The 12,782-nt window shown below is 33.2% G+C and overlaps 2 protein-coding genes across 2 annotated transcripts; both read left to right on the top strand.

Annotated features, from left to right (window-relative positions):
• Positions 1–2,875: 2,875 nt before the first annotated feature.
• LOC108215350 (uncharacterized) lies at positions 2,876–5,316 on the top strand. Its single transcript, XM_017387816.2, has 3 exons — positions 2,876–2,947; positions 3,766–4,772; positions 4,862–5,316. Exon 2 carries the CDS (start codon positions 3,798–3,800, stop codon positions 4,743–4,745), a length of 948 nt encoding a protein of 315 aa, XP_017243305.1. The 5' UTR covers positions 2,876–2,947; positions 3,766–3,797; the 3' UTR covers positions 4,746–4,772; positions 4,862–5,316.
• Positions 5,317–6,714: 1,398 nt separating this feature from the next.
• LOC108215032 (26S proteasome non-ATPase regulatory subunit 13 homolog A) lies at positions 6,715–12,422 on the top strand. The gene is made up of 6 exons (XM_017387387.2): positions 6,715–6,994; positions 8,116–8,562; positions 9,066–9,146; positions 10,405–10,601; positions 10,679–10,778; positions 12,058–12,422. Exons 1-6 carry the CDS (start codon positions 6,845–6,847, stop codon positions 12,241–12,243), a joined length of 1,161 nt encoding a protein of 386 aa, XP_017242876.1. The 5' UTR covers positions 6,715–6,844; the 3' UTR covers positions 12,244–12,422.
• Positions 12,423–12,782: the final 360 nt, after the last annotated feature.

Here is a 12,782-nt window from a genome sequence, read left to right on the forward strand (position 1 = left end):
GCATGTGTTTTCTTAAAGAATTAACTGCGCATGATATAACATTTTCATTTTTTCCTAAAAAATTATAAGCGCTAAATGATGTAGTGTTATAAAGTGATATTTAAAGTGATATTTGAGACATTATAAATGGTATATATTCATATGATCTTATAGAACAATAATATAATCTTGTTAATGTCAATGGATCGAATTTCACAAAATTCATATTTCTACATACATAATCGAATTTTTAAATTCATTTAAATAAAAAAATTATATTACAAATGATGAGTTCTATGTGGGAGTGAGTAAAAATGATACATGTCAAATTAAAGAAAGGATATCTGAAAAGGAGTAATTTTTTCTTTTAAATATTTTGTACAAAATATATTGAAAAGCAGTATTATATACAATTAAGAACATACAACTAAAAGTAATTCAGGATTTGCCGTTTTGAGAGTCGACTCCAAGTTCTACCCCCACTTCTCCGCTCTTCATCCTTCGTCCCCTCTACTGATTAATCATATTTGTTCTTCCATCTTCTCTCATATTTATTAGTTTTATCAATAAAATCAAGATCTAATCCTTTTGGGTGAGTTCTTGTTAAGTACCTTGTCATTAAGGTCGTGCCATCTTTTTGGGATGTTTGTCTTTTGTTTTGATGTTTCTGTGTGTTTTGTTTGTTATGGGTCTCGATAACGTGTCTAAGAAGGAGTTACATGATATTTTGGGTAATCTGTAAGGCTTGTATGAGATATGGCATGATGGTGAATATCATAAGAGCTCACCTTTCACGACATAAAATTGTTCATCTAAATTGTTCATCTTTTGGGGTCGTTTGTTGATCCAATAACAGTTGATGTAACTGATAATTCTGAACATTGGGCTACAGATGCTGTTGCTTATTTGATGGTCAATTGCCATACTACTATGTTCACAACTGATGTAGGTTGGATTGTTCGAGATTTGATTGTAATGCTTTTTATTTTAAAGAATTTAAATATTCTATTTGTTAAGCGATCTGAAAACAAAACGGTTATATGTTTAGCTTTTTTTTTTTTCTTAATCAGATTGTAATTGACAGTTCGAGGGTTTGTCTCGGCTGGGTTTCAGTTATTTATTAAATTCTTCGCTTTTCGTAAAAAAAAGAATATATACAACTCTGAGTTGTTGTGCACATAAAGTGTTTACCGGTTAACGGGTAATGGTCAACTCTTTAACAATTGACTAAAAGCATTTTCAACCATATGATAAACAGTTTTTGAAAAATTAAAAATTTTATATTGATTCAAAACTCCAACATTAAATTTAATTTGTGTTTATTATTATTATTATTATATTAAATTCAAATTTTTTTAATGAAAAAATGATTAAAAACGTGGGAAAGAATTTATAAAATGTGAGAGAGTTAAATATTAAAAATTAAATGAAAAATGTCTTAGGGATTATTTATTTATAATGAATGAATAATGGATTATTAATATTTAGAAAATGAGTATATACTCTATTTTGATTTTTTGTGCATATTCTTTAAAATTATAACTTATAACATCATATATCTAATCTATCCAAAATGCTCTAATATTTTATTGAATTAGCTATTTATAGAGAACCGTTTGATTTATAAATGTTTAATCAACTGTTTTTATTTTAAGCAATCACATAATGAAGCACATAACAAACATTTAGCTAGAAAAACTTATCCAAATAATGTTTTTAAATTATATTTTTAGTTTAAATCGCTATTCAATCCGCGAACTGTGTAATCATAATTTTAGTTTTTTCTTAAACATCCAACTTTCAAATATGATCTAAAATTTTAATCATAAAATATATTATATTATTATATTTTTATTTATATTTTTTTATACTCTCTTAAAACCTCAAATAATAATAATAATAATAATAATAATAATAATAATAATATTAAACTAGATAAGCCGAAAACTTAATAAACTGTATTTTGATTTTTGAATATTTCTATAAATATTACTCCCTACTGTTTGCACGCATTTCGAGACTCCAATAAATTATAGTTACATAAGTTTTTTTTAAAATTTTCTTTTTTTAATAAAAATTTAAATATCAAATTTTAATTCAGGAAAAAAATTTAAAAAAAATATTATTTAACTATACTTAGAAAAAATCTTAAAAATATGCTAAAAAATAACATATACAATCCCGGACGGAGGGAGTATTTGAACTAGGCCTGTACGCGGTTCGGATTGGTTCGGTTGGTGGGTAATAACCGAACCAAACCGCAACTTGCGGTTTTCTAAAATCTCAAACCGCGACCAAACCGTTGGTTAAAAAAAACCAACCAAATCCACCCACGTAATTGCGGTTGGTTGCGGTTTGAGTTGCGGTTCAACCGCTGTTAGACAATCTGATATAAGTTTCCATTTGTAGCATGAAATAAATTACAGTCATGGACACATTGACTAATTTATATTGGGCCTTGCTCAAAGAGTCCAAATTTCATTAATTTAGTAACTTTTATTTATTTATGTGAATATCTATATGTAAATATACAAACATATATAATAAAAATATTTAAATTTATATAATGTGCGGTTGGCGGTTGCGGTTGGTTTTTTGCGGTTTTAAAAAAAATGAATCCGCAACCAAACCGCAAATTAATGGTTATTAAAAAATCCATCCGCGACCGCCCACATTGTGCGGTTATCCATAATACACGGATCGGTTGCGGGTGGTTGTTGCGGTTGAGCGGATTGAATGTACAGCCCTAATTTGAACTATGAAACTTAAACGGACATAACTTTTGTAAACACACATTTCTGCTGTTAATTAAAGTAAAAATAACGCCATCCGCATTCACATTAACAATAAACAAGTACTGTAAGAAAATTAAAATATTCTAGAAATCAAAAAAATGTGTATATATACAAGCCTGTTCATTTCATTTCATACATCGTCGAGCCCCGCATTTCATACAAACAAACCCCAGGTATTTGTCATCTTCAAACCCTAATATTTCGCACTTTTTATTACTTTGTTATAGATGTTTGTTTATGATGTCACTTTTTGTTTGATTAATCATCTTATGTTCCATCACTTCAGTTAAATCGTATTTTTGTGAAATGAAAGTAGGGTATAAGGCCTTTGCACAGGTTGCTGACAGTTTGACAAGACTCGAACTCTCGACTTCTTGTTATCGAGACGGTGAGGGAGGGGATTTTTACTGAGTTGGATATAATGCTAGGAATTTTATTAAATTGTTAATAAAATTTTCGAAATAAATGTTGACACTGATACTGGGAGGGGATTTTTGTTGTTGTTACATTTAGTGAATTAGTTTCTAAAATAAAAGCTGCCACTGTTTTTGTTGGGACTAACCATCAACTTCTTGTTATCGAGAGTGTTTGCAGAGAGGGGATTTTTAATAAGATAGATATACTAGGACTTGTAGTTAAATCGGTGATGAAACAGTGATTATTTTGATTAATTAGTTCTCAAAATAATGTGGAGAGACTCGAGCCCTTACCTTCTTGTTATCGAGAGGGGATTTTCACTAAGCTAGATATAATGCCAGGAATTGTAGTTCATTTGTTAATAAAACAGAGATTATTTTAGTGAATTAGTTTCCGAAATAGGTGTGGATGTTCTTATTTGTGATAGATTAAGGTTCCTTTATAATTTATGTAACTTGTGTGATTTGATTTAAGTTGAGTACTATTTTAAAAGAGGTGTGATTTTGTTTTTAGGAGTGCCTTCGTTTTTTTGCTTTACCGAGTGCGAGCTTGTAATTGTTGGGGATGATTTCAGTGGTGAAGAAAGATTGGCCTGATGAGGATGCGATGAAGTTGTCGTTTGAGACTGGCAGTGCTGTGAAGGTCAAATTTAAGCGCAGGAAAGTACCAGTTGTTAGGGATTTTCCTTTGGGATGTGGACCAAATGCACTAAAGGTTAGTGATGTTAAGGGTTCTTCGCAGAGTGGATCAAATGCAATGAAGGTCTCTGCTATTGGGGGATTTCCTGCGGGGAATGGGCAAAATGCAGTAAAGGTCTCTGCTGTTAGAGATTTTCCTGCGGTGAATGTTTTGAATGCACTAAAGGTCTCTGCTGAGGATTTTTCTTTGAGGAATGGACTTGGTGAACAAATGGCATCTGGTGTTAAAGATTCGCCTGCAGGGAGAGGACCGGATGCACCAAATGCCAATGCTGCTGTAGAATCTCCTACGGAGAGCGGATCAAATGCAATGAAGGGCTCTGCAACTGGCGAATTATCTGTGGGTAATGGACCAAATGCACTAAAGGTCCCAGGTGATAGAGATTCTTCTGCAGTGAATGTTTCGAAGGTCTCTTCTTGGGATATTCCTGCGGGGAATGGATCAATTGAACCATTGGTCTTGCCTTCTAGGGATTCTCCTGCAGGGAGGAGACTGAATGCACCAAAGGTCAATGTTGTTACAAATTTTCCCACGGTGAGCGGATCAAATGCAATGAAGGTTTCTGCTATTGGGGAATTCTCTTCAAGAACTGAACCAAGTGCAATGAAGGCTCCTGCTGTTGGAGATGTTTCTGCAATGAATGCTTCAAATGCTTTAAAGCTCTCTGCTATTGGGGATATTCCAGTGGCGAATGTACCAAGTGCATTAAAGGCCTCTGCTGTTAAAGATTTCTCTGGAGGGAATGGACCGAAATCATCAAGGGTCTATGCTGTTAGACGAGGTTTTCCAGTTGTTCGGGATTTCCCTCCAGGATGTGGACCAGGTGTTAGAGGAACCAGACTAAAAATACAGTAATGTCAAATGAAAAAACATGTTGTACAGGTAGATTATTGGCGTCACTTTTGTGTCCTATGATGTTCTACCTCTGAAAATTTTGAACAAAATCCTTACATGCGCCGTTCATATTTCAGGAGAGAAGTCACAACAGAACTTAGAGACCAACTAAGAACTCATGGCATCCGTGGAAAGTAACTGTCTTCTGAAACTTTTAAGATCTTTTGCTAAATATTTCATTACACAGTTCCTCGACAGACAGCTGCTCCAGCGGAATCAAACTTTTATTGGTCAAGCTCAGTACAAAAACATATGCAGCTTAATATACCAAAAACATTTCACATCCTGACAATATCCATATCCAGTCAACACAAGTTATGATCACTACTCTAGACTTCTTATATGATATACATATATGATAGGCTTCTTATATGATTATCCTTTTAGTTTTGAAATTATGCATATATGATATGGCTGCCGGTCCACAACATACGAGTGATTCTAGCTAAATCGAAAAACCTCAAAATGAGACAATTTTATGTTGAATGATACTGTAGCATCCTCTATATGTACATAAAAAATTTATGGTTAATTTGTCCAGCATCTTTTTTTTCATACGTTACTCCTGCTAACATATGTATGTCAGGACCCGGACACATGTAGGGATGGCAGTTTTACCCGACCCGATGGATACCCGATCCGTTCCGACCCGATTGGGTCTACCCGAACCCGATTTTTTTGGATCTGGATCCGAATCTGGATCTTATTTTTAGACCCGAAAGAGTTTGGATCTGGATCTGGATCTCAGGTATTCCGAACCGAGACCCGACCCGAAACCCGAAACCCGAATTAAACCCGATCCGAACCCGAAACCCGATAAAAACCCGATACAAAATATTATATATATATATATATATATATATATATATGTATGTATGTATTATGTGTTTAATGTAAAGTATATATATTGAAATATTGTGGATTATTAGGTATGAATATTAACATTTTACTTAATTTTATATGCTCAATACAGAATTTATATTCATTTCATCAATATTTTTCTCAGTTATTGTGCATTAAAAAATCTAAATATAATAAAATATAAAATATAAATGATAAGTTGAATGATTGTATACAATTAAGTTAACATGTTATTCTCAAAAAAAAAAAAAAAAAGTTAACATGTTTCACGTGTTTATTGTATTAGACGAAACTTGTAAAACCCTTTTTTATGTTCCTAAATTTAAAAAAAAAATCAATCATCACATTTTTTTATAGATATATAATTTTTATCTTTTATTTAATTTTATTTTTTAAATACCCGAATTAGACCCGAACCCGAACCGAAACCCGAAAAAACCTGACGGATCGGATCTGGATCTTCATTTTTCAGACCCGGATCCGGACCCGGACCCGAACCGAAATATAATGGATCGGGTCTGGATCTCAAGAAACCCGACCCGACCCGTTGCCACACATGTGATATAGTAGACAGTCTAGACTTATTATACTCAACTTGCAACAGTAAGGGTAAGAAGGATATGGATTTGCAGATTGAACAGGTTGAGGATAATGCACCCCGTAGATATGCTGAGATATCAAGGGTGTTTGATAAAAAGATTTTGAATTTAAAAAATATAAAAATTTTCAAAGATTATATTTATTATTATCGTGTCTCTACTATTTACTATATACATAAATAAAATGTTTTTTCTTGAAAAAAATACATAAACGATAAAAGGTAACATCAAATTCATTATTTTATATTACATTGAAAAATACTCTACTAATCATTTTATATTATATTCTTTAAGACTGGACTCAATAAATTAATATTTAACAAATAAATCTTTTATTAAATTGATAACTTTTTTTGCAGTAATAACATACTCATAAATAAAATATAATGATTATCAATAATCAATAATATTAGTAGTAAGAGGATATTCAAATTTTAATGACGAAAATAATTTTTTTATTTATTTGAGTTTGGGAGTGTCGTGCTTTCAAAGAAAGGAATATGTAAACCGAGGAATACATACATAATACTCTTCAATCTCTCTCCACAGAGCTCAACAAATCTCTCTCTCGCTCGCTGTCTCTCTCTCTCTGGTAGAGCAATGGCAGCTCTGCAATACCTAGAAACACTCCGTAATTCACACCCGGAGCTTTCCGATTGGTCCAACACACTAGCAGATCTGTATCAGCGCAAGCTATGGCATCAGCTCACTCTCAAGCTCGAACAGTTCATCTCTCACGCCTCATTTCAGGTATCTATCTATCTATATATCTATACATCATTTATACTTGTAGAGAGATTACTTCTAGTTGTATGTTCAGTTTAATTTCGTTGAATTATAGTGTTTTCGTTGAGTTAGGGTTTCGAGATGTAGTGTATTGCTGTTAATTCCATTTTGTAGGATTGTATGTATTTTTGATTGAAATTAGGGTGTAGAGATGTATGTTGGTTCGATTTGAAGTGGTTAGGGTTTTGTTATTGATGATGTTATGTATTGTTGTTTTAGTTATTTGGTAATCCATGATTATGTTTGCGTTGTGCTACACTGCTACTTGTGTAATTGGTGGTAATTACTTTTGTAGTGACTTTTTATTGCTGTGTACAAGGCTCGTGGATGGTGACTTCTTAGTTTCTGTAATTACTTTAATCAGGTGGATATATATTTTGATTATATTATAGATACTTTATTGCCAACTGCTGTACAATATTATTTCTATATATCTTGGTATATGCATGTTTATAATTGATATCTTACATGTACTTGCTGAGGGTTTTACCTTGGTATATTGTCGTGGAAAGTCCTCTAGCCGTCCAAGTGGTAGCAAGCATGGTATTGGTATAGATCTTTGAATTAGACATGGGGGACTTGATAAAGTATAAGAATCAATTGTTGGCTTTCTCAAACGGATTTAGGTTTTTGTAGCCGACTGGTCTTGAGTTTGGGTTTGCTACCCCTTGTATGCTCACAATTTTGGGTTTGGTACTAAAGTAAAATATTGTCTCCAGTGTTTGCTCTTTTAGTAATCTGTTCTTATAACAAGTGGTAAAATGCCTTCTCGTAGTAATTTGTTGTGGGTCAATGACATATAATGGTCTAGGCTTTTTTGTATGCTGTAGTCATTGTATGCATGTTCTGGTCATGCTTATGCCATTGATCTGGTTAAAATTTAAAATTGTGAGTCTCAATTATAACAAATTTAACTGTCTGTGTATATGTGTAGCTTGGTATGTCTGTCAATTTGACTTTGCAATGTTTAATGGTATTAGTAGATTGTAAAGGGTGCTTAGTTGGAGTGCATTATACGGGCCTACTCGTGTTTCCCTTTTGAACGTAGATACCTTTCTTGTGCTTATAACTAATTTGTATTTCAGACTGGCGATGCTCTAATTCAGCTATACCATAATTTCATCACTGATTTTGAGACCAAAATCAATCTGCTCAAACTTGCACATTTTGCGGTAATAGTATCTCGGCAGTATTCCGAGAAAGAGGCTGCGATTAGTTATCTCGATGGGGTGATTGAGAAGCTTCGGTCTACTAAAGAATTTCGAATTGAGGAACCTATCCTTTACATCAGAATGCAGATTGCTATGTTCAACCTTGAGAAAGGAGATCAAAAGGAATGCAAGAAACTGCTAGATGATGGGAAAAGTACACTTGACAGCATGACTGACATTGATCCATCTGTGCATGCCAGTTTTTATTGGATTTCATCGCAGTACCATAAATCTCGTCAAGAATTTGCTGAGTTCTACAAAAGTGCTCTTCTATACCTCGCATACACCTCTGTAGAGTCTCTGTCAGAGTCGTTCAAGCTGGTAAGCAATCTTTATGGTTCTTCATTACTAGGTTAGGGAGATTGCATGTTATGTGTGATTGGCCCACTCTAATCTTTGTTTTGGATTCACTAGTATGTTAAAGCTGGGCTATTGCTGGACTTAAGCATTTTATATTAAGGTCAAATGAGCATCCATGCGAATAGAAGTTAAGGCATATATATTATTATCAAGACCTCGTACTTAATCTTCGTAGTACGCTATTTAATTGGTATCGTAGTGACAAGTTTAAGTTGTAACTGACTAGCAGTCTAGCATTAATCAATTCAGAGGCTTGGTGTGTGTTTGTGCCGATATTCTCTATATGTTTGATTAGTAAAAAGAGATGATTTATTATTCTGATGAATCATTAGACAGACTCTCAGTATCTACAAGCTTAATGATTGATATTTGTAGTTTAGGCCCTAAAGCTTTTAAATAATTTTTGCTGATCCTTTTGTTGCTCTGTATACAACAATAAACTAATCATGGCTTCATGGTGTTAGGATTTGGCTTTCGATTTGTCTCTATCAGCATTGCTGGGTGAAAACATTTACAATTTCGGTGAATTGCTTGCACATCCAATTGTAAGTATATATACAATTTTGTTTAGATTAATTTACTTGCTAGTTTATGTCACCTGGCGATTCGAGGTTTAGTTCTCCTGGTACTCATTTTGACTTTCTCCCCTGTGCTTCTTTGAGGAAACTCTAGTGCCATAAAAATTACAGATTCCATTTGTTATGTTGATAATTAGTTATTTTTTAATATTTTGTGGAGATGAGGGACAATCTCTGCAATTTGTAAACCACTGGCGACAGTATCAATGCTGTTTTTTTCCTTAATTCTTGCATCATTCATGCATATATGTAAATTCATGATACACATGTAAATACTCATCCTAAGTTGTGAATACCTGTCCTTTGTTGCAAAATGATATGACCCTTAGTAGTTTTATGTTGTCCCATTTATCTTGTTTTCCCCTTTAATTAGCTGTTGTGTGTTTTAGCTTGGTTTTCTACAGGAGAACCTTGATAAAAGAATCACCTTTTCAAATATATTAATTATTTTCTGTCACAGCATAATAGAGAATCTCTTTTTAAACTCGATAAAGGATCAATATAAATGAATAAAATACTTCAATCTTAATGGTATACATATATCGATGTTTAACTGTAGTTTGTCTGTGGAGGCATGAGGATATTTGGTGATGGTATATCAGATGAGGTTTTCTAGTTGGAAGACTGCAAACACACACTACTTTGTCTTGCAAATTCTAGATTTGATGGCAAAAATGATCTTTTACTTGATTGTGTTATGTTCAGCAGAGGCTCATTCTTACCTTTCTGGATTCAGTATTGAAATTCTGGAGTAATAATAATGGACAATTATTTTTGATTTGTTCAGTCATCTAGAAACATAACGAACTAGTTACTAAACAATGTTATTTTACATTTATAACAACACTTAAAATGTACCCATATCAATTTTTCAATTTAGGATTTGGATAAATAATATCCCTTTGTACTCAATATTGATAAATTTATTAATCCTTGAATGTCTTTTGCTCATCTTTGCTCTTGCACATGAGTATACCATTCCTTTATGGGTTTACTCTATATCTCATAGAAGCCTATGCCTTGAGTTTGAATAGTACAAAGGCAATGTGAAATTTCGATTTCTGTTTGTTTTCTTATTAGTGATTCTCCATACTTTTGACCTGATACATGCTAGTCAAAAAGTTCTCTCACCTGGAGATTAAATGTTGGCATGATTTTTTTTATATTTCTTTGCATGATATGCTGCGCTATCTGACTATGACTCAATCTCTTTAAACTTGTACAGCTAAAGAGTCTCCTTGGGACCAAGGTAGAGTGGCTCTATTACATTCTTGAAGCATTCAATTCTGGTGATTTAGTCCGCTATCAGGAAATGTGCCGTGTTCACAATGCTGCCCTTAGTGCACAACCAGCATTGGTGGAGAATGAGAAAAAGCTTTTAGAAAAGATCAACATTCTCTGCTTAATGGAAATCATCTTCAGGTTTGTTAGCATTCCATTGGGTTCCACTGATCACGGTCCTTACCATAGTGCTATTAACTAACTGTGCTCCTTTTCAGTCGACCATCAGAGGATAGAACCATTCCATTGAGTATCATTGCAGAGCGCACAAGACTCACCGTAGAGGAGGTGGAGTACCTTCTAATGAAAAGCCTATCAGTAAGTGCTATTATGGGAATTGATATATGATTCTTAACTTATACATTCACTTGCTAGAATATATATATTCTTAATACTCGTAAATTTATGAAGGAGATATGTATCATGGACATTATGTTATACTATATGGTTGAATTAGTTGCACACATTAAGAGAAGTTTAACTTTTTTATTCTCTGGAATGAACTATACCTTATTTAGTGACTGTTATAGATAACTTGGTGAGTTATTTGCATGTTACATCCCCTGTAGATTCAAAATATTGATATTAAGTATATACCTATTTTCAAATTGTGCACTTTAGTCAAATAACTTGAAAAATGAGATGTTTAGTGTCAGCTAAAAGCTTTGGATCTAAAAGTTATTTAAGCAATGTTGGACATTTATTGACCTAGGATTTTACTTTTACATTATAGCATGTTTGGGAACTTGAATTTCATTTGAAATTCTGGATGTGATCAAATGACATGTTTGGATCTACAATTATTTTTGCATTCGACTTTCATTTGAAAACCAGGATATTTAAATACCAGCATAAAGCTGAAATTTGAAATGACATCTCAAATCATGTCATTTGAAATCCAAAATAGAAATGAAATACATGTTCTCAGACACAATCTAAAGGCAATCGAAATGAATTAGAATATATTTTTAAGATGTCAATATATTCTTTTACAAGCATTCTAAAAAGCCGATTCTAAGAGGGTACCATTAAGAATTATGTTATTTATATTAAGTTCTATAACCTTCAATATACTACAGTAAATGCTGTTAGTCAACATTAAATGGAATCAATGTAGGAGGTTGTAAACTTCCAAAATTGGAAGTTGATAACTAAATATGAGCATTTCCAAATATGATGACCAGTTTCTCGAACAATTTGGAATTGAAATTGATTTTTGCGGGGTAGAGGAAGTAGGTCAATAGTTACTGTTCTCAGCATTAATGATGTGTTTAAACTTTAATCTTGGACTTGCAATTTTCTAAAACTTGGGCTGTAAAGATTCCATTTGCTGATGTGGCAGCTTTAGTTGGCCCTTGTTTACCAACTGGTATTACTTGATATTAGATTGACTCACGCTTGTACATGTTAAATCTTAAATTATTTTCTATTACTATTGTGCTGCTTCTGTCTATTATACCCTTGATTATTCCGCCACGTCAGTGCTCTGTTCTGTATCATTTGTGAAATTATTTGGGAGTAGCACACATGTTTTATGAATCATCACAGAAGTATCAATTTCTTTGTATAATATCCTTAAAAACTTGGATTATTATAGGTTCATCTGATTGAGGGAATAATTGATCAAGTCGAAGGGACTGTGCATGTTTCATGGGTGCAACCCCGAGTTTTGGGTATTTCCCAGATCAAATCTTTGCGAGATAGGCTGGACAACTGGATGGGTAAAGTAAACACTGCTTTATTGTCTGTTGAGGCTGAAACACCTGATTTAGTCGCGTCATAGGTTTTTATGGTCCCTTATATCTGTTCCTTGTAACAAATGCGTAAACTGTAGAAATGGATTTTATTACTTGTCCTCAGGGAGAGAAATGTAGCAATTAATTGTAACCGGGAATAGACTTAAATGCAACTATGTGGTTTACAGCTTTGTTTTGTCGAAGGCCGTGTTACTGCTTTTTATCATATTGGATCTCATATTGCTCTCCTGAAATGGTAATATAGTAGGATATCATTTCTGGTATTTTGTTTGCCTATGTTCAACTTTGATAATGTAGACCAAATTATATGTGTGTTTCTGTTGCCGATAAAGTATAATATGTAGTTTCTGGGTCCCCAGCATTACTCTAATACTCATTCGTCCCAGTCGCACACTCTAATATGTGACAAAAGCTTGATGAATGATGACTGGTATGAATACGAGATAGACTGCAAAGCTTGCAGGCTAATAAAATTTGCAAATGATGTTGGATTTGCACATAAAATCTCCAAAGTTTCCAGCTCACAGACAAGGACTTCTCCCATTACCATCTATAAAAAAACATT

The sequence above is a fragment of the Daucus carota genome, chromosome 1, assembly GCF_001625215.2.
Source record: "Daucus carota subsp. sativus chromosome 1, DH1 v3.0, whole genome shotgun sequence".
NCBI classification, from domain to species: Eukaryota; Viridiplantae; Streptophyta; class Magnoliopsida; order Apiales; family Apiaceae; genus Daucus; species Daucus carota.

What these genes read in the sequence shown, in the direction of transcription:
- LOC108215350 (XM_017387816.2), top strand. Translation starts at nt 3,798, where the DNA reads ATGAAGTTGTCGTTTGAGACTGGCAGTGCTGTGAAGGTCAAATTTAAG.
- LOC108215032 (XM_017387387.2), top strand. Translation starts at nt 6,845, where the DNA reads ATGGCAGCTCTGCAATACCTAGAAACACTCCGTAATTCACACCCGGAG. An exon ending in TGTCAGAGTCGTTCAAGCTG is followed by an intron (nt 8,563 to 9,065) that starts GTAAGCAATCTT and finishes TCATGGTGTTAG; the next exon opens with GATTTGGCTTTCGATTTGTC. An exon ending in AATTGCTTGCACATCCAATT is followed by an intron (nt 9,147 to 10,404) that starts GTAAGTATATAT and finishes AAACTTGTACAG; the next exon opens with CTAAAGAGTCTCCTTGGGAC.